At 41.9% G+C, this 20,866-nt stretch overlaps 3 protein-coding genes across 7 annotated transcripts; 1 reads left to right on the top strand and 2 right to left on the bottom strand.

The window, feature by feature from the left end:
- Positions 1–104: 104 nt before the first annotated feature.
- LOC143414398 (butyrophilin-like protein 2) lies at positions 105–4,917 on the bottom strand. 4 transcript variants are annotated; one of them, XR_013095028.1, is made up of 3 exons: positions 4,654–4,917; positions 2,105–2,440; positions 105–1,873 (listed from the first exon to the last, which is right to left on the bottom strand). XR_013095028.1 is itself a non-coding variant. In XM_076878685.1 (3 exons), exons 1-3 carry the CDS (start codon positions 4,206–4,208, stop codon positions 1,701–1,703), a joined length of 570 nt encoding a protein of 189 aa, XP_076734800.1. In that variant the 5' UTR covers positions 4,209–4,624; the 3' UTR covers positions 105–1,700. The 4 variants fall into 4 exon arrangements, 2 of the variants coding, with proteins under 2 accessions (XP_076734800.1, XP_076734797.1); XR_013095029.1 differs by lacking the exon at positions 4,654–4,917 and adding an exon at positions 2,619–2,889; XM_076878685.1 differs by lacking the exon at positions 4,654–4,917 and adding an exon at positions 4,148–4,624.
- A 6,058-nt stretch (positions 4,918–10,975) lies between these two features.
- Positions 10,976–13,353, top strand: LOC112431085 (nuclear factor 7, ovary-like). Its single transcript, XM_024799634.2, has 2 exons — positions 10,976–11,400; positions 11,502–13,353. The coding sequence occupies exon 2, from the start codon at positions 11,519–11,521 to the stop codon at positions 12,902–12,904; it is 1,386 nt and encodes a 461-aa protein (XP_024655402.2). The 5' UTR covers positions 10,976–11,400; positions 11,502–11,518; the 3' UTR covers positions 12,905–13,353.
- Positions 13,354–16,271: 2,918 nt separating this feature from the next.
- LOC143414391 (uncharacterized) lies at positions 16,272–19,854 on the bottom strand. Of its 2 annotated transcripts, XR_013095023.1 has the most exons (6): positions 19,283–19,854; positions 18,951–19,043; positions 17,594–17,901; positions 17,377–17,448; positions 16,906–17,037; positions 16,272–16,808 (listed from the first exon to the last, which is right to left on the bottom strand). XR_013095023.1 is itself a non-coding variant. In XM_076878679.1 (5 exons), the coding sequence occupies exons 1-5, from the start codon at positions 19,485–19,487 to the stop codon at positions 16,630–16,632; spliced, it is 681 nt and encodes a 226-aa protein (XP_076734794.1). In that variant the 5' UTR covers positions 19,488–19,854; the 3' UTR covers positions 16,272–16,629. The 2 variants fall into 2 exon arrangements, 1 of the variants encoding a protein (XP_076734794.1); XM_076878679.1 differs by lacking the exon at positions 17,594–17,901.
- Positions 19,855–20,866: the final 1,012 nt, after the last annotated feature.

Genomic DNA, 20,866 nt, shown 5'->3' with positions numbered 1-20,866 from the left:
AAACACACAAATATTACATCTTTTGAATCTGTGATGACATGTGACAATATGATGAAGTTCACATGATGTAGCTTCTCTGCCAACAACACAAATGAAAGAATAAATAATTTAAACCAAAGTAAGAGTTTATTGTTCAAATACAGAGACACTCTCACACTGACCTTTGTTGTTTGTTCTCTGTCCTTCATACAAACATTTGGTGCTTACAGACTCTGTGAACACTGAGTTTTCAGGCTTTTCTAATGCTGTGTGAGCAGCAGGAAAATACAATCAGAGCATAAACACACATACATACAAGGTCAAAGACGAGTAGCTACACTTTTTAAACGCAATAACTGATCACTTATGTGAAGTCAGCGAGTACCGAGGTGAACTTTTCTTATCTTTGAGATCTATTGAAACAACTACATTAAATCATACTGCTGAGTGACAACAATAGCGTTATCTAAGGTTAGAGGGTTACCTACGCAACCAGGGATGTGCATAACCATCTGTCAGCTACAAATTGATGCATGAACGATGGGATGAGTTCATACTTGGATGTAATTTTAGTGAAACAGCTGATCAAGGATTAGTGTTGTTGAGGTTTTGTGGTCCACAGCTCACACTCACATAATGAGGTCATATTTGATCTTATAAACAAAAACACTGATCCCAGGTCTGTAACACTGTTCATGGATACTGAGGGTAAACAACACACACAGCTCACAAAGATAAAGAGAAAACTGAAACCAGATCTTGATGATTGAAAGATTCAGGTGTGAAAAACTTCATAAATATGTAATCTGAGCTCAAAATGATGTAACTACAGTCAGTGGAAACAAAACCATCAAAGTGAAAAATGTTCAAGTGTTGATTTCATTTGTTTGAAGAGTTAAAAGTAGGCGTGCACAACAAAATGTCTCAGTGAGCTGTGTCACACTCAAAGTCAGAGCTTTCTGTGTCAGAAAGAGGCTAAATCACCATGGTAACTGATGGTGAAAGATCACCTGGTCAGGAGCATTTCATGTTCAGAGTTTTGTTTTTAAATCAGCTGTTAGAGCCACGTTTTCACTGTGATGTCGATTCTCTGCTGGAGGAAATGTTTCATATGTGCAGCTTGTTAAACTGTAACTTGCTGAAGCCACTGAGTGAAGCTAAACTGCACATCACACTGTTACAATGTACCTGTATTCATGTAGTGGAGACATTAGTGAAGTTATCAGTGAGTAACGTCTCTGATTGGACTGGGTGGCGCTCACAGGGACCATTTTGTGTAGAAGAAAAGTCACATGGTACATGAAACGCTCCTTTTCATCTGAGCGTGCTCAGAGCCTGAAGCAGAGAAAGGTGATAATCACCACGGTGATACCTGCTGTCTCTGACTGCAGTTTCAGGTTTAGTTGAGCCAGCTAACACAAAGAAAGCCTGACTGTGTTGAAGTTGATTTGTAGTCACAGCCCTCTGGATGTTCCAGTTACTATGAAATGTAAAGACTGTTTTTAAAGATGAAACTCGTCCACTGAGATGAGCTGTCAGCAAAAACAGAAGCAGCCATTAAAGATAAAACTGAAATAAACCTACAGTGCTGTGGGCCTGCTGTCTGTGCTCAGTTCATCTGTTTCTGCAGGATTTTAAACACTGACAACACCCAGAACTCTGAACAGCAGCAGCAGACTCAAAGCTGGAAAAACCTCTGAGACATTTTAAACCTGCTGCACTTAAACAGGAGGCTGGTTTGTTTCCACTCTCTGCTGTTGTTTATGTTTTCTGTAGATCAAAAAACCAACAACAGCAACAAGAAGCAGAGCAGGAACTGACAGACCAACAATCAGTCCAACAGATCCATCCTCCTTCTCTTTGTCTTCATCCTTCTCTTGTCCTCCTGTCAGACCTGCAGGTGAGAAACAGGTGTCAGCTGTCAGGTAGGTGATGAGTGAAGAACAGAACAGAATCCATTTGCTCTTCAAACTGCTGTCAGACATTATCTACTGCACTCTGATCACATCACTCAGACCAGCTGCTTTCTACAAAGTCTCATCAGCAACATCTTTAGAAACAAACATCAACAACCAGGAAGCAGCTTCACCTCTGATCACACACACACTCAACTCTACTCACTCACCTGGAGGAACAACATGAAGGTGGATGCTGCTGATGAACTTCCATGAGCGTGTTTCTTCCATGAAGACACGACACTCATATGTTCCACTATCAGCAGTGTTCACATCCTTCAGAATCAAAGACACGTCTCCATCCTTCATCTGTCTGTCCTGCAGATCCACCCGGTTCTTAAAAGATGGATGCTGGTTGGCTGGAACAAAGTGACCGTCCCGGAACACAAACACATATTCATCTCTCAGGTCAGCTCTGCTCCACTCTAAAATAATGATGTTGTTGTTTGCAGCTCGACATGTCAGAGTGACGTCCTGTCCAGACTCAGCTGTGATGGTTTTCTGGTCTGAAAGAGGAAACAGCACAGAGCAGAGAGGTTAAAGGTCAAAGTGTTCACTTCTACAGCAGCCAATCAGAAACACACAATAAAAGATTGTCTTCTGTTATTAGATGATGATCTTTGATTGTGTTTCTTCTTGTGTCCCTTCAGGCGTCACCACAGCGAGTCTTCTCCTCCTCCTCACCTGATCCCGAGCATCTTCATCAGGGCTGATTTGTGACAGAAGGACAGCAGCAAGAGTGAAAGGGAAGGTTTGAAGATGGCAGTGAGCTGCTGTCATGTTTGCTTTGGAGACTCTGACACAAAGACAGGAGGCCGAGCTGAACATGTTCAGATTTTCATTGAGAGCAGAATGGACGAGATTATGAACGAGTTCATCAGAGGGAAGCTCAGGCTGAGACGTTTGGAGACAAAGTTCATGAGCAAAGACTGAGACGGATGAAAAACATCATCTGAAAAACAAATCTTTGGTTTAAGAATCTGTTAGTTTGATAAAATGTTGTTGATGGACGAGTTCATTGAGACTCTGGATGTCTGTCAGACTGAGTCACTGCTTTTTATTGTAACAGCTGTACTGATGCTCCTGAATCTGGCCTCTGACACAAACCTCCAAACAGTAAGAATGAAAAAAGAATAAAACTATTAAAACTCTTCAAGCAATAAATAATCAAACCTGAAAAAGAAGAAAATCATCTGGAAACTAAACTGAACTAAACACAAAAAGTCCAAATGGAATAAAAACTCAAACTAATGAGAAAAAACTACAATAACTCTGTTCCACAAACAACAACATGTGCTGATAATAAGTGAACAACATGTGTGAGAGAAAGCAGCCTCTCATTATAAGACACTGTGAGTCTCTGCATGCTGCCTTTATGGAGCTACAGCTGTTTGTATACACTGAACAAAAAGCTTTGTAGCTGCATCCTGACTCCTGACACTACAACACATCACACTGACACACACATTACACTTCTTTGTCTCTGTGCTGCAAACTGCACCAACACACAGACTCCACCCAGCTTTGTGTCGATCGCAACACTGAATGAGTAATAAACTACTTCTTAGAGAAATATAATCAGCATGTAAACCAGACTGAGACTCTTTATCTCAGAAATAAACTCAGTTTAGTTTCTATCAGTTAAATCTCACCTGCAGAGACGAACAGGACAAACATCAGCGTGGAGCAGAGAGACGCAGTTACAGCAGACATGTCCGTGTTCTCTGTTTCTGCTCATCTGACTCTTAGTTTGTTCTAAATGTCTGAGTCTGTTGGTGTTTTCACTCAATAACTGAACCTGAGTTTAAACCTGAACACATCAGATTAAATTTAAGGTTTAAATAAAGCTAAAGCTGCGGTTCAAACTCTTCCGTGTCTCGTGAGGACGTGGCGTTAGAGTGACGTTTGGTAGGTTGGACTGAGGATGCGCAGAAATAAGTGCGTCACAACAAACGAGGCGAAGTAGAAAAGTTTTAGTGTTCAGTTGTTGAACGATCTCCACAGAACAAAATCAGAACCTCTCATGTGTCGTCATGTATGAACAGTTTGTGTTTCAGTCGCTGAAGCAGAAGAACGTTTTGTTTCTGACGGCAGTTTGATTCTTGTTTCATCGTCACAAACAGAAAATCTGAAACAATATGAAAATAAGTCTCAGGGAAATATTTTTACTGTGCAGCCAAAACTTCCTGTTTTATCTCAGAGTTAAATCTCACCTGCAGAGACGAACAGGACAAACATCAGCGTGGAGCAGAGCGACGCAGTTACAGCAGACATGTCCGTGTTCTCTGTTTCTGCTGATCTGACTCTTAGTTTGTCCTAAATGTCTGAGTCTGTTGGTGTTTTCACTCAATAACTGAACCTGAGTTTAAACCTGAACACATCAGATTACATTTAAGGTTTAAATAAATCTGAATGTCCCTGAGGGTTAGAGCTGATCTGTTGTTCAGCTGCTCGTTTAAACTCAACACTTTGAAGATGCTTTGAAAGTCTGATATGTTCGACCAATATAATTTGAATTTTCTACCAATGATCTTTCAGGCTTTTCATGGTTAACATCCACTGAAAATGAAATTATATTTTAAATTTAGTTTCACTCGCTTTTGGAGTTTCTGTTCAAATATTTTTGTGGGTTGATGTTAACCAAACGTTAACCAAGAAAACTGAAACGTTTTACCTAAAAGACTGAAAATGATTTTAGAAAAAGGCAACAAACACTTACTGTTGTTCTTAACAGATCTGTTAAATCCTCAAACACTCTTCTGATCATCAGGATGGAAAAAAAATCCACATGAAGATAAAAACTGTGAGGCTGGTTTAATCGATCTGCTTTCTCTGTAGGTTCAAAAGGAACTACTTTAGGTGAGCTTTTTTTTTTTTAAAGTGAGCGATTAAAAAAGAAAAAAAATGCTAAAAATGTAAATCTGTGGCTGAACTGACCTCTGTGCCAAACAGCTGAACCAACTGACTCTTGTTTCACTCTGCTGTCCTGTTTAACAGGTAAAACAAGGTGTCACAGTTATAGGAAATGAACCCGTTTCCAATGCAACAGGTAGACGTGTAGAGACAAGCTGTCAGTGAATTGAAATGAACTTGTCCTAATGAATAAAAAGTCAAAAGTCAGTTGTGTTGGAGCCACAGAGAGCAAATCTCTGTTCTTTATGGAGAACCAGTGAGTCCTACTTCCTGTGTCTAGTTTTACTTCGTCTGTCTCGTCTTCTGTGATTGGCCCATGAAGGTTATAGTTTCAGATGGTGATGAGTAGATGACACATGGAGTGTGTGGCACATTCACTTTGCTGTGGTGACACTGTGTGACACTGAAGGGCGATTGATTAATAATTGCCAACAACCTGGATAAAGAGTGTGAGACTAAACTTGGGTGATTCATTCTGACAGCTCTGTACTGTACTGTGTTACACGAGCGCTGATGGCTCACGTCTGCTTGTAGATCAGCTGATCACAGCCTGGAAACAGCTGGAGCTCACAAAACAAATGATTCCGACTTATTTCTTTATCCCTGCTGCACTCAGTCGTAGAGTTCCTCTACCTGCCACATCCACTTTAACCCCAGACTACCTTTTACTGAGTACTACAGTAGGACCTGAGTACTTTTCAGAGCCTGTAGTTTTCAATTTTACTTCTGTAAAGAAGTTTAATGAGTACTTCAGCTATTACCGGAGTATTTGTACAGCTTGAGTATCTGTACTTCTTAACTACAGATTTTTTTTTTTTACTTTTCTCCCTTTGAAAGTGTCTAATTATCAGTAATTATCTATTATTTACTGAATAATATGTAGAATATAAAGCAGAAGCTGTGGATGACTTACTGTAGTCAGTTCAGGAGAATCCTCAGAGTTTCTGCTCCTCATCATGATGGAAACATGAAAACATGTTGATGCTCTTTGAGCTGGAATCAGTCCAAAGCAGCCGTGAGTGTGAACCAACAGACATCATTATAATAACTCTGACATGAATCCTGATAGAAATCCTGCTCACTGACCTCTCTAACTGTAACTCTGTCACTGACACATCTGCCAACATCTGTTCCTGTAACAGCTCAGAGGAGTTCAGCACTTTCTGATTATTATCAGAAAAATCAGAACAGGAGGAGCGTTTTTGTAAATGTGGCTGAAAGCGGCGAGGCAAGTTTATTTATATAAGTTCATTTATATAGCACAATTCAACAACAAGGTGATTCAAAGTGCTTTACAGAGACATTAAAAAACAAAAACAATAAAAAGCATGATTTAAAAAAACTGTAGATAAAATCAGAACAATAGATAAAATCAGTAGTTAAAATGTTAGTTTTGAAATTTAAGCTTAAAAGTGTGGATTTGGTGCTTTATTCAAATGCAGCTGAGAACAGGTGAGTCTTCAACCTGGATTTAAATAAACTGAGTGCTTCAGCTGATCTGAGGCTTTCTGGGAGTTTGTTCCAGATATAAGGAGCATAAAAGCTGAATGCAGCTTCTCTGTGTCTGGTTCTGACTCTGGGAACTGATAAAAACTGGATCCAGATGACCTGAGGGATCTGGAAGGTTCATACTGGGTCAGGAGGCCATTGATGTATATGTGTATGGGAGACTGTGCATTGTGGCAACATCTGTTCCTTTGGAGGGTCTTCTCAAAAACTGGGCAGATACTAAGGAGAAACCACATCAGCCCATCCAAGCTGAGGCAGCTGGTTTTTCTGAATGTCGACCTGCACTGAGGACAAACTGTTTGGCTGCTGAGTTTGGTTCTGTTCTGTGGATTTGTTTACAGTGGGGCTTTTTGTGCTGAATTAAACTTAAAGGTTTGATTAAAATATTAAACAACAGTAAGAATGCCTGCTTTTGTAACAGAACAAAAACACAAAATTAGGCAATTATAAGGCTTTTCATAAAAACACTACATGCAAAAGGGTTTGTCAGCACACAAAGCATTCACATTTGCCAAGTAAAGCTAAAGTATGAGGCTACAGAGGATAATAACTTAAGAGACATTTGGGAGCCACAAGACGTGCAAGATAATCCAGAGCTTAGATCTAAATAAGGAAGTCTTCACTCAGTAATGGAGAATATCCTCACACATTAAGAAGCACCGAGGGAGGGAAGTCCTTCATTACTCTGTCAGTCAGGTAGGTGATCAGTGAAGAACAGCACAGAATCTATGTACCTGCATGTTCAGCTCAATTTGTGGATGCAATAAGAAGTAAAGTGAGAGTGATCAGCTTACCAGTGACTGTGATATTAACCAGGTTACTGATGGCACCATTACTGGACTCACACCAGTAAACTCCGGTGTCGTGAGGCACCAGCGTACTGATTGAACATGATTGATCACGTTGCTGTTGTCCCCGCCCATCTCCACACTCAGCCCTCTGCAGTTAGCTTGTGTTTCTCCTCACAGTCCAATCAGAAAAGCTTTGGTCCTCCTCACAGATTACAGTCACAACATCTCCCTCAGAGACATCAGAGCTGTGAGGAAGAGGAGAGGTTAGATCAGGGCAAGGCTGGACTGGGACAAAAAGTCGGGATGAAGATTGAAAATGTGACGTCATTCAGGGGTAAAACCGCAAAGGATTCTGGGAACTTGTGGCAAGAGGTACTAGCGCACGCAGGCTTTCAATTGAACTCAGTTACACAGCGATAAAAAGAAACCCAAAAATGGCAAGAAGCTGTTGTATTATTGACTGCAACAGCCGGTCGCATGACAGCCACGGGAAGCCGACGGGTAAAGAGATCGTTTTTTTATCGGATTACGTCGTTGAAGTGAAAATTTTTAAGCCATGTTTCCGAAGTAAGAGCCGACGGATGGTCTGGATATACCAAATATAACGTCTCTGAACTCTCCAGCTCACATGTTAGTCTGCTCCAAGCATTCCCACAAAGGTCAGAGTTTTGTTGTAGTTAATGCGTCATTTTTCTTAATATAATTGGTGATATAGGTTACAAGCAAGTCTGGCGCTGAACAGAAATTGCTCCTTTGTCTATTGTGCATAAATAGTGAATTGTCCTGACACAATATTGCGTTTCGCTTCTGTTATTATGGTACATTGACAGAAACATATACTTTTATTCACAGGGTAAAACAGGTTTTTTGTATCACTAATTGTCCAGTACGATTACAGCATACAATATTATTGTCACTGCTACATTTCTGTAACGCGTACCAGAAATTATTTCCACTACTAATTAATTACCGCTGAGCTCAAAGGTTATATTAATAAACGGTTAACGAATGTGTATTTATGACGACGATTTGTGAGACTGGTAAACTTACCTTTGTTCGTACGATGGTCTTTACTTTCTACACGGTGCATTTCAAGGTCCTGCACCCATCCGTCGGTAAACTGTACCTGGGCTTGTTGCAGTGACCTGAAGTTACTAAACTTCATGAGTGCATGCACTCACTCCAAGAACCGTATGATTATAAATATGAGCGTGGTGAAAGTTGGGCAGCACGCTCACACTCACACTCACCACCAAGCTGGAGCATCTGGGACTCAGCTCATCGATGTGTCAGTGGATCTCCAACTTCCTAACTGGCAGACCACAGGCAGTAAGGATGGGCGGACATGTCTCAGCCTCCACCACTCTCAGCACTGGAGCCCCCCAGGGGTGTGTTCTGAGCCCCCTGCTGTACTCTCTGTACACATATGACTGTGTGGCCACTACCAGCTCCACCACCATCATCAAGTTTGCTGACGACACCGTCGTGGTGGGCCTGATCTCTGATAACAACGAGACGGCCTACCTGAAGGAGATTAGGAATCTGGAGAACTGGTGCCAGAGGAACAACCTCCTTCTAAACGTCAGTAAGACAAAGGAGCTGATAGTGGACTTCAGCACTAAGCAGGAGAGGAACTACCAGACCCCCGTCATCAACGAGTGCCCAGTGGAGAGAGTGGACAGCTTCAAATACCTCGGAGTTCACATCACGCAGGACCTGTCATGGTCCTGTCACATCAACACCGTGGTGAAAAAGGCCCGACAGCGTCTCTACCACCTCAGACGCTTGAGAGACTTCCAACTGCCCTCCAAGGTGCTCAGGAACTTTTACTCGTGCACCATAGAGAGCATCCTGGCGGGAAACATCTTAACCTGGTTCGGGAACAGCACCATGCAGGACAGACGAGCTCTACAGAGGGTTGTGCGGTCAGCTGAGCGCACCATCCGCTCCGAGCTCCCTGACCTGCACTCAATCTACAGCAGGCGGTGCTGGACCAAGGCCAGGAAGATCGTGAAGGACCTCAGCCATCCCAACAACAGACTATTCTCTCTGTTGAGGTCAGGAAAGCGATTCCGCTCCCTGAAGACCAACACAGAGAGACTGAGGAGGAGCTTCTTCCCGCAGGCGATACGGTCTCTCAATCACACCACCACACAGTACTGACCCACACATATGGTTCTTACACACACACTGGACTTTCTGGACATTGTTTTTGCACAACACTGGTCACTATATTCTTCATTTCCAGTTAATACTTGTACAGCTGCTGTTATTGTGTATATATTTATTTATATTTAGATTTCTTCATACATTCTTATATAGTTCTATATTGTGTATTGTGTATTTTGTTGTACAGTTATTTTATTTTCAACTTTAATTTATATATTTATCTTTATCTTATTCTTCCCAGTTAAATTTACCCTTCATTCTAATTTGTGTTGTACAGTTATTTCATTTTTAACCTTAATTTATATTTCATTCCTTCCTAGTTAAATTTACCCTTTTTAATTTTTCATATTTATTTCCTATCTTATTCATAGCCTTTTCCTTTTTTGTTCTCTTTAGGTCACGAGCAGTTGTCCAAGCATTTCACTACATATCGTACTGTGTATGACTGTGTACGTGACAAATAAAATTTGAATTTGAATTTGTCTTTGGTCCCTCTGTGTGCTCGTAAGGGTCTGACCCTTTCACTCCTTTGATTTTTTCCTCGTATCTTTTCTTTGTCTTTTCGTCGAGACTTTTTTGTGCGGCAAAGAAAAAACAAGAAGGTATTGGAACCGGAGAATGAACGTTTTGCGGTGCTGCAAATGTTTGCATTTGATGCGGTACTTGGATTGTTTTGCCACGAGTTCCCGGCATGCAATGCGCGAAAATCACGTGATTGCTAAACAAGGGGGAGGGTGCATCCGGCCTCCTCGGCTGTAATTGGTCCAGCCCAGAGTCGATCATGACCAATTGGCCAATCCAACACCTTTCATTATATATACCCTTCCTAAAAATAAAAAAAAATCCATCGGCCCATAAAAACAAAAAATCGCCAGCTATGGATCAGGGGTGTCAAACTCAAATACACAGTGGGCCAAAATTCAAAACTGGAACAAAGTCGCAGGCTAACGTTAATATTTATTGAAATATATTTATTCCTCCAGATATAAGAATGAATCTTTTCTCAAACACGTTTTGCTGAAAAACTGAATATGGAACAAGTTCTGCTCCAATTATTTGGGTAAAGATAATAAACACTTTGATGGCCTATAAGTGAAAGTGAAAACGTGATAAACCAATAATATAATTAATAAATAATAAATAATTATATTTTTTGATAAGTGAAGTTCACTGAACTGAAAGGAAATTTTGGTTTGATGATGGTTGACATGTTTTCCAAATAGAAGTTTTTCCTCTAGTGAGGAGATGCAGGTGCAGCAGAGCATTGCTGGAAGAAATGATCCCAAGGGTGGAATCTCCTGAGAAATCTTCAGAGACCCAGCGAGAAGTAGGGACCATAGCTGACAGCCCAGGCAGGGGTTGAGGTCAAAGGTCATGCTGTTTGGGGACCTACTGGTCATCATGAGAAGATTCTGGAACCACAGCAATGACCATAAAGCTGCACTGGATGGAGAGCTGTGCCACGGGGCTTTCCAGAGGTAATCACGAGGAGATTGTGGACAACATGTGAAATGAGAGAAAAGCTCTTTATCAGTAACTTTTACAACTTCTGGCAGGTTAATGTCTGAACTTTGGAGTGAAACACACCCTTAGTTACAGGAAATAACACCACTGTCTGTAACTAAGTGAATCCACCTGAACACCACCTGTGTGTGTGTGACTGCATTACACTCCCACTGCTGGGAACCTGAACAAGAACCAGAACAAAGTCTAAAATAGAAGCTGACAAACAGCTGCACCACCGAGTGACACTTTATTTTATAAACTTCACAACAGGTTTCATGTTGTGACCTGTGGAGGTGAAAAGACAAAACCTGTTTTACAGCTTTTGAGCTGCAGGCAGGATTGAAACACACCTTAGTTAAAAGTCAAACAGCAACATTTGTCTCCTCCCCTCACGTCACTCAAATGTGACAAAGCAGGAAACAGGAAGTTCTTCGTCCTCAGTAAAGAGAGACGCACAGACGATCAGACTGAGCTCAGACCAAACTAGCAGCTTCCTCTGAGTGAGTCCAGCTACAGGAGAGAAAAGTGGAAAACTCCAACACTGCTGCTTCAAGCTGCTGACGCTCCACACACTGAATGTGAGTTTGAGCAAAAACACGACTCAAAGGAAGTTTCAGTGAAGGTGGTAGAGGAGGGAGGGGAGCCAGGACTGACTGTACTTCCTGTCTGCTGTTTTCAGCTTCACTCACAGACTCAATGGCTTCCAGATCAGAGGAGGATCTCTGCTGTCCGGTCTGTCAGGAGGTCTTCAGAGATCCTGTTATTCTGTCATGTAGCCACAGCTTCTGTAAAGACTGTCTGAATAGATGGTGGAGAGAGAGACCAACACACGAGTGTCCAGTTTGTAAGAGAAGATCTTCAAGGGAAGAACCACCTTTAAATCTGGCTTTAAAGAACCTGTGTGAGTCGTTCTTACAGGAGAGAGATCAGAGAGCTTCAGAGGCTCTCTGCAGTCTGCACTCTGAGAAACTCAAACTCTTCTGTCTGGACCATCAGCAGCCAGTGTGTGTCGTCTGCTGTGCCTCAGAAAAACACACCAATCACAGATTCAGACCCATCGATGAAGCTGCACAACAACACAAGAAGGAACTTCAGGAAACTCTGGAGCCCTTAAAGAAGAAGTTAAAGGTTTGTGAAGAAGTTCAAGTGAAGTTTGATCAAACAGCAGAACACATTAAGGTCCAGGCCCGACACACAGAGAGGCAGATTAAGGAGCAGTTTAAGAAGCTTCACCAGTTTCTAGCAGAGGAAGAGGAGGCCAGGCTGGCTGCACTGAGGGAGGAAGAGGAGCAGAAGAGTGGGATGATGAAGGAGAAGATGGAGGCTCTGAGCAGAGAGATAGCAGCTCTTTCAGACACAGTCAGAGCCACAGAGGAGGAGCTGAGAGCTGAAGACGTCTCATTCCTGCACAACTACAAGGCTGCAGTGGAAAGAGTCCAGCGCTGCCCCCTGCTGGATGATCCACAGCTGCCCTCAGGAGCTCTGATAGACCAGGCCAAACACCTGGGCAACCTGACCTTCAACATCTGGAACAACATGAAGGACATGGTCTCCTACACTCCTCTCATTCTGGACCCAAACACTGCTGGTCCAGAACTCATCCTGTCTGAAGATCTGACCAGTGTGAGACGAGGAGGAGAGAAGCAGCTTCCTGATAATCCAGAGAGGTTTGATTGGTCCTGCTCTGTCCTGGGCTCTGAGGGCTTTAACTCAGGGACTCACAGCTGGGATGTTGAAGTTGGAGACAGTACATGGTGGGGACTGGGTGTGTTAGAAGAGTCTGTGCAGAGGAAGGGATACATACTGTCTGGATTATGGATAATACAGTTCTATAAAGGTGAATACTCAGCACGCTCACCATCAGCAGAATCTGCTCTCTCAGTAGAGAAGAAGCTCCAGAGGATCAGAGTGAATCTGGACTGGAACAGAGGAAAGCTGTCGTTCTCTGATCCTGATACTAACACACACATACACACCTTCACACACACTTTCACTCACAGGATGTTTCCATTCATTCACACTGGTGGTAAAGTGAAGGTGTGTCCGTTGAAGGTGTCAGTGTCAGTGCAGCAGATGAGTTGAGGATGATGATGTTTCTAATGTTGTTTCCTGTCAGTGAGTTGAAGCTGTTAAACTGCAGCTGTCCTCCTGCTGCCTCGTTGTTCCAAAGCTCTTTGTTTCTCTTTTAGTTTCACTCTTTCTTTCTGTTTCTGCTGTCCACCTTTTCACATGGAAAATCATTTCACTGTTTCTCACTGAATGACTCCCCAAACTAGATTTGAAATTCTATCAAGTTTCTAATCATTACAAGTGATTCATGTTTCTATTTGATGTGTAAATGGAGATGATTTAGTTTGCTGGGATATGGACTGACATGTGTTGAATGGGAGGAGCAGTTTGTTGTTGTCTTCTTGTCTGTTTATGACAACAATAAATATGTTGTTGAAACAATGATTCATGTTTAACTCCATATATGAAATGTTTCTGATCTTTGAATTCTGTTTGATTAAAGACTTTCTTCATGACACAAATGAGATTTCAGTGTATTAATAGAACTAAATAAGCTCAGAGTTGAAAGGCTGGAGTATTATGTACGTGCTTCACTGTCAGGATCTTCAGGGGGATTCAAAGGGAAACATCAAACTGCTGTAATGAGATAAACTAGTTGGGCTGAACACACTTATCTGTAGTTTGTCTCCATCCAGGATCATCAGAATATAATGAACATGTGTGAAGAGCCACAAAATGCTGCTGCCCTCTCAGCATGATGAGCTCCAGCCTTTGTTAGCAGGACAACAGGAAACATGAGACAACTTTCAGAGACAGTAACCAACTGTGGCCACAAGATGGCAGCAGCTGATCTGAGATCCTTTATTGGACAGAAGGACTCTGCTCTGTGACGTCATCAGAGAGACGGCCTTCACTCTGATAGATCTGACGTCATGTCTGCACTGCGATGATGAAAGCTGATAAACACATTGTTATTGATCCATGAAATCACCTCTGTCCTCTCAAGTGTAGCTGTTTACAGAGCTGAAGAAGTCCTTCATCATCAAAACAGACAAACATGTATTTCCTGTATTAAGTGACGTCATCCTCACTCTGACCTCTTACATACATTCTGTTCAGTTTTCCTGCTGTAAGAAATAAACTGTGTGAAAATAGAAATGCAGGGAAACATCCATTAATCACAGCTGAGCCGTTTGTTTCTGACTCACATTCAATGAGGCTTCAGGTGTAAATCCCTCAGAAGTGTTTGTGAGTTCAGTAGAAGCAGACCCAGTCGACCATCATGGCCTCCACAGCACTACACAATGCAACAGAAAGGCCTTCATCATCTGCTGAACCACCTCTGAACCACGACGCTCTCCCTGCATCTAAAAGCTGTTAGTCAGGATGAGATGCTGCTGTGATCGCTCACAATTTACCTGTGAGACCTTTGTAAATATTGTCTTTGTTTCTGGAGGAAACACCTTTAGTCTGTTTGTATTTGGAGTGCAGATCTGGGCGTCCATCACTTTAACCTGCACACGTTTAGTTATTGAGTGTAGTTGATGTTTGGCAGCATTTTATAAGTGACAGTTCATGAACGGTGAAGGAACAGAGGACGCCTGACCATCCTACCTGTGTCAGTAAGAAGACTTTCATCACAACTTCACAACTTAACACAACTGAAACCTGAATTCAGTGTTGCATAGTTTACTAACAGTGTGTGCTGACACTGGAGTTAGCAGTTTGTTTCCTAAGAGCTGCTGGGACAAACCACAGTGAGCGGCTACAGAGTTTAGTTAAGGTGGTTCTAACATGTGACCTGTTGAATTATTTACAGGGATTTATTTTTCATTTAAAGCATCATTTGTGAAGTTTTTATGAAGTTTACTTCTTTTATGTTCTTTGTGTAACGTTTAGATTTTCTTCTCTGGTGTTTTAACTCTTCAGGTTTCCTGTAACAGAGATGTAAACCACCGTTTTCTGATGCTGCTGCACTGGGACATAAACACGGCCACTTTATTAGGCACACCTTGCTGACTGCAGGTTATAACCCCTGCTGGAAACATCCCACAGATTTGGATCCTTATTGCCATGACAGCACCACACAGCTGCTCCAGATGCTGCAGGATGCTGGTCAGGGCTCTAACAGTGAAACTTTACTGAAAGTAAGAAACCTGAGAGGAAATAAACTTTGACTTTAGTAAGCTGAGCTCTGAAGCTGTGATGGAGCTCAGTCGGTGTGAAGGCGGCTGCTGTGTAACAAGTGTTTGTCTGAGGTGCTGCGACTGATCGTGGTCATGTTTATTTAAAGAAGTCGGTGATGAAGCAGGCTGTGCAGTCCGAGCTCTTCATCAGTTAACAGTCCTCCAGAGCTGCTGCAGGGAGCTGACTGTCCTCCAGGTGGCGCTAAGTGAACAAAGTCCAAAGAAATAAACTTGGACTGTTTTTTGAAGCCTAAATAAAATGTGAATAAACTTTATAGATACATTTGAAACCAGCTACTCTGTGACTTTACACACTCACACAGTAACAGAGCTGATTCCTGATTGGAGCAGCACAGAGTTAGACTTCTTTTCTGGCTGTGGATTGGTTCTTCAGGATTTCCCCGTTTACAGGTTTAAAAACAATCTCTGTTTCTACATTTTTTGACCTCCTTCTTGTGTCTAAAGGTGAAGCAGCACCAGCCTCCTCTGATCCTCATGTTGTAGCTCTGTGTGTCCAGCAGGGGGCAGAACACCTCCAAACTGTGCCAGCAGCTCTCACTGTGAGCTCAGACGTTTGTGGACACTCAGTTTGTTTGAACATAGTAAATAATCAGAGCTTCTCACACTGTTTATGGGGACACCACCTGCCCGAGGGTGTACTGTGTCAGAGAGGTGGTGTATGGTGCTGGGTGTAGTCTCTCTGCTGGTTCACAGTTTTTACTGAGGAGCTGTGTTCATGTCAGGAAGGTTTCGTCTGATCACTGTGGTGCAGTTTGGTTTACTCTGTTTCTGAGTGTTTGTAGGATCAGTCTCTGCAGGTCACCTGATACCTGGCAGTGAAGTGTTTATGAATCAGCTCCGTCAGATTTAATCCAACAGAATAACATGTAAAACACTCCAGGGCTTTTACTCTGAAACTTTCTCCAGAGCTGTCTGGAGTTTTCTTACATTAAAATATTCTGGTGGAGGCAGAGTGACAGTGTTGTAGATGCTGCATTTTGAAGCCTCAGTGTTTATATTTTTGTTCACAGCCATGTAGACAGAGAGGCAGAGAGAGACAGTGCTGTCACTGAGCTACATGTGTCAGAGCTCAGATGAGGCCCACACATGTGTGTTATCTGTTGTTGCTACACACAGTTAAGATATGGAACATGTGTGTAACCAACTTTCATAGGTTTTAATATCCTGATGTTGACAATTGATGCAAATACAATAAAATAATAACTACACATGTTATGTGTTAGTCTTTAATACAGCTCTCCAACACACACACAACAAATAAATAATCAGTCACTTTGATTTTTTAAAATCAAATTTATCATTATTTTACTAACAGATTTGCAAATCGTTACATAAAAATATTATTAACTGCTTTTAGAAGTAGAAATGATTTATGAGGTTTTAGATATTTAAGATAACTAGATTGCCACCTATTGAATTAATGCACATTTTAAAACATCAGAAGCTGGTGGATAATAGAAGACAACTTAAGGAAGCGTTTCCCTTTTTACATGGTGAAAAGAAGATGACCACTGAAGGTGGAATGGTGAAAATGATTGTCATATATTTTAAAACTAACCCAGAGACATAAAAACACCTGATCTCCAGTCTCTAGACGCAGTGAGGCTCCATTAGAAGCTGTTCCGAAATGTGAGGCCTGACGCTCCCACGCTGAAAAATGCGTTCTCCATTCTTAAACAACACAACAGCTGCACCATAAACAGGATCTCCAGGTCCACATACGTACCACTCAAAGTGGTAGGCTCCTCTCACTGGTGCAGTGAAAATACCTGTGGGACATTTGTTAAGTGGAAAATCAGATGTTCGAACATCGTGAACATCAGTCTGACATCAACATAGCTGAGAAGTGACATTCAGTCTTATTACCTGTGTGTGGGTTGTAGGCATTTCCAATGTTTGTGACAAGATGTTTAAAGACAAGCGTAGTGTGTGTGTTAAATGGGCCAGTAATTCCACCACCTTCAGCCAGTAAAGAAGCTGAAAAAGCCACCTGTTTGACTAAGAAAGAGAGAAATGTCATGAATTTAAAATTTTTGCTGCGGTGTCCCCCCCTCCCCAAAAGACGAAATGAAAAAGTTTTAGTGAAAGCATTTGATAGATTTCATTCTTACAGAAGCCAAAACCAACTAAGAACAGCTGCAGTGTGGTAGCTGTCCACAGACAATTTGGAGGAGGAGTGCTGAAATAAATACATTTAAAGAAAAGGTTGTAGATATGTTTTGCCACACAGTGTGTAGCAGTCTTCTTGGTAACTGGATTGCAGCCTTAATACACAAAAAAATACACAGATATTTTAAGATGAAAATAATCAGAGCCATGCTGACTTCATCACATTACCTAGTAGCTGTTGATTAAGATTTTCAATTGCAGTCCTCTGCTTATCCACTTCCTTCAACTTTGCTGCATTGTCTGAAAAAAAAAAAACAGTTTAAAAAATAACATTCTCTAAAAATGTATAAATACCCTGTGTGTGTGTAAGGAGTTTTAATTATTGTTCTAACTACAGAGTGCTACTGAGGATATCGTCGGGTGGTGGAAGAAATAATTCGAGGACCTCCTTAATCCCACTGACATGTGGGATTGAGGGAGATGAGTCTGTGGACAAGGAGGATGGCTCGTCTATCACCGGGGGCGGGGTCACTGAGGCAGTTACACAGCTCCTTGGTGGCAAGGCCCCTGGGGTGCATGAGGTTCGTCCTGAGTTCTTGAAGGGTCTGAATGTTGTTGAGCTGTCTTGGTTGACATGTGTCTAAAATGTTGACCTTCAACAGGTCCTGGCATCCAGCTCCCACTGGAGCAGTATGCAGCCATGGTCCTCAGTGGAAAAGGGTAGAGCACCCACTCCGTGTCAGGGACGTGTTCCTGCACAAAGTGGAGGAGTTTAACTATCTCAGGATCTTGTTTAAGAGTGAGGAGAGTGGGAGATCAACAGACAGATTGGTGCTGTGGCTGCAGTGATGTGGACTCTGTATCGGTCCATCATGGTGAAGAGACAGCTGCGTGAAAAAGTAAAGCTCTTTCCTATCCAACACGTTGCAACACGTTCTCACTCCCAAAGCGTAACATTTTACGCTAGGTGACAAATCGTCAACATATTACGTTTTCGGCTACCCACAACGTTCCTAAATGACGACCTCGGAAAAAAGAGGAAATATGAGAACCGTCTGGACTCCATCTACACGTTTTCACTCTTTTTCTTCAAATCGCTTAGAAACACGTTATTTAACATCATTATAGTCCTGGATGAGGTCAGGAATAAGGTTATGGTCAGGGCTAGGGATAAGGTCAGGTTTACGGCTGGAATACAGGGCTGGAACGTCTGTTACCGCGGGAGCGTCATTGCACTGGATTCCAGCCATAACCCGCCGTGCACCATAAGAACGCCGAAGGTCTCCTTTCGCGTTCCTCAGGAACGCCGCGGGACGTGACAAAACGTCGACATGTTATGCCTCGGGAGTGAGAACGGGCTGTCCTATCAGTTTGTCCCCACCTTCACCTATGGTCACGAGCTTTGGGTAATAACCAAAAGAATCAGATTCTGGATAAAAACAGTGGAAAAGAGCTTTCTCAAGCCTGGGAATGCCTTGGTGTTCCCCCGGATGAGCTGCAGGTGGGGGCCGGGGAGGGGAATGTCTAGGCTTCTGTGCTTAAGCTGCCGCCCCTGCGACCCAGCCTTGGATAAGTGGAAGATGTATGGTTGGGTTGAAACTACCCTTAGATAAATTATACTTTGCACATATTAGTACATATTACATTTTCCCCACTGAACCCATAAAAAGCACAAATTTTGATGATTTCATATACTTTAACCTATAATTATTAATCTCACACATTGGAATAAATGAACTCTAACAAATAATAATGAATCACTAATATTCTGTTATACAATGAAACATGTGTACATACAGTACCTTGTTGTTGCTGTTTAAGTTTGTCAATTTCAGACCTCTGTCTCTGAAGTTCAACGTTCTGCATTTCCAGGTCTTTCAGTTTTGCGACATGGTCTGACAGAAAAGAACATAAATAAGTCAATATGAATTTTATTTATCTGCATCATTTGAATCTTTTCATTTTTAGTAGGTTAGATTATTGAATAAATAATGAATAAATAATAAAAATAAAAAGATTAATGAGAAACGTTAGTGATAGATTCATGAAGTGACATTGATATCTCTGTAACAGGGGCTCATATGAAGGTTTCCTCATGCTGTCATTTTTCTCACTACCTGACATCATACTCTACCTTTATTCTCTTGTTTTAAGGTCCTGATTTCCACTTTCTGTTCAGCCACTGAGGCAGTCAGCTCTCTGAGCACAGCATGGATTTCCTGTGGACAGGGTTGTTGGTTTGAAATCTGCTGGTCAAGAATTTCATCATCTGCCTCTGTCTGATTTGTGGAAACAGAGCAGACCAGAAGCAACAGTGGGAACTTCAGCGTGATCTCCATTCTGTCAGTGAAAACTCAACAGTATCTGTGTGTCATCTGCAAACCTGACTGACTTTTATATTACACAGTACAGAGGGGAGGTCACTGTAGCATTAGATTCAACCTTATTCTAGTGAATCAGTGACTAATGTAATCTTTATGACTTCAGATGCAGTACAAGGAGAAGAACAAGTGAGTATCAATGATTGTCAACTGATAGCAAAACATGAGCATGTGTGTTTCCACCAACTGACCAGAGCTTAGAGGACAAATATCAAAATGTGTGCTCAGATACAGATGTTTAAGCAGCTGTGAAAGAACATATCTGGAAGTTTTTGGCACTGAGGAAGTAATTGCCTTTGATTATGGAATTCCTCTAATAACTCAGAGCAAAAATACTCTAAGCGACAAAATGCATAAAGTAATCTTTACAAATTTTACAAGGTACAAGACTACAAAGAGATAAACAAGTGAATGTCAATGATTATCAGCCGTTCATAAAATTAATCAGCACGTGTTGTTTTAGAAAATCCAATGTGAATGTAGGAACCATGAAGGTCACTGACATGGTATAACTTGAAGATGAACTTCTACTCTTCATGTGTAACATGACACTTGGTTGACCACCCTTCCCACTCCAGTTCAATAAAACCACAGCTGTCCTTTTTTGTTTCTTTCTTCTCTGACCACTTAGGTGAGAAAGCTAGTGTTCAATGCTTTTCAGAGAATGAATTAATCTCTGACCCTTCCACTCCAAGCACTCCTCCAGATGCAGTGAACAATCTTATAAGCAATACAAGAGCATGCCGAAGAGTCTTGGTTGATAAATACAGCAAAAGTATTCGGCCCCCTTGAATTTTTCCACATTTTGTCACATTACAGCCACAAACATGAATCAATTTTATTGGAATTCCACGTGAAAGACCAACACAAAGTGGTGCACACGTGAGAAGTGGAACGGAAATCATACATGATTCCAAACATTTTTTACAAATAACTGCAAAGTGGGGTGTGCGTAATTATTCAGCCCCCTTTGGTCTGAGTGCAGTCAGTTGCCCATAGACGTTGCCTGATGAGTGCTAATGACTAAATAGAGTGCACCTGTGTGTAATCTAATGTCAGTACAAATACAGCTGCTCTGTGACGGCCTGTGTTCACACCGAACGCGATAGAGGTGGCCAGAGCGTCAGGTTTATGGTATTTTTTTATTTTTTCCACTCTTCCCAGTCTGGTGCAGGTCTACAATACTTTTCCTGGTGTCCTTCGAAAGCTCTTTGGTCTTGGCCATGGTGGAGTTTGGAGTCTGACTGTTTGAGGCTGTGGACAGGTGTCTTTTATACAGATGATGAGTTCAAACAGGTGCCATTCATACAGGTAACGAGTGGGGGACAGAAAAGCGT

The sequence above is a fragment of the Maylandia zebra genome, linkage group LG3 (genome assembly GCF_041146795.1).
Source record: "Maylandia zebra isolate NMK-2024a linkage group LG3, Mzebra_GT3a, whole genome shotgun sequence".
NCBI lineage: Eukaryota > Metazoa > Chordata > Actinopteri > Cichliformes > Cichlidae > Maylandia > Maylandia zebra.
The sequence above is the reverse complement of the archived record's forward strand: the minus strand, read 5'-3'. Positions and strand labels throughout refer to the sequence as shown.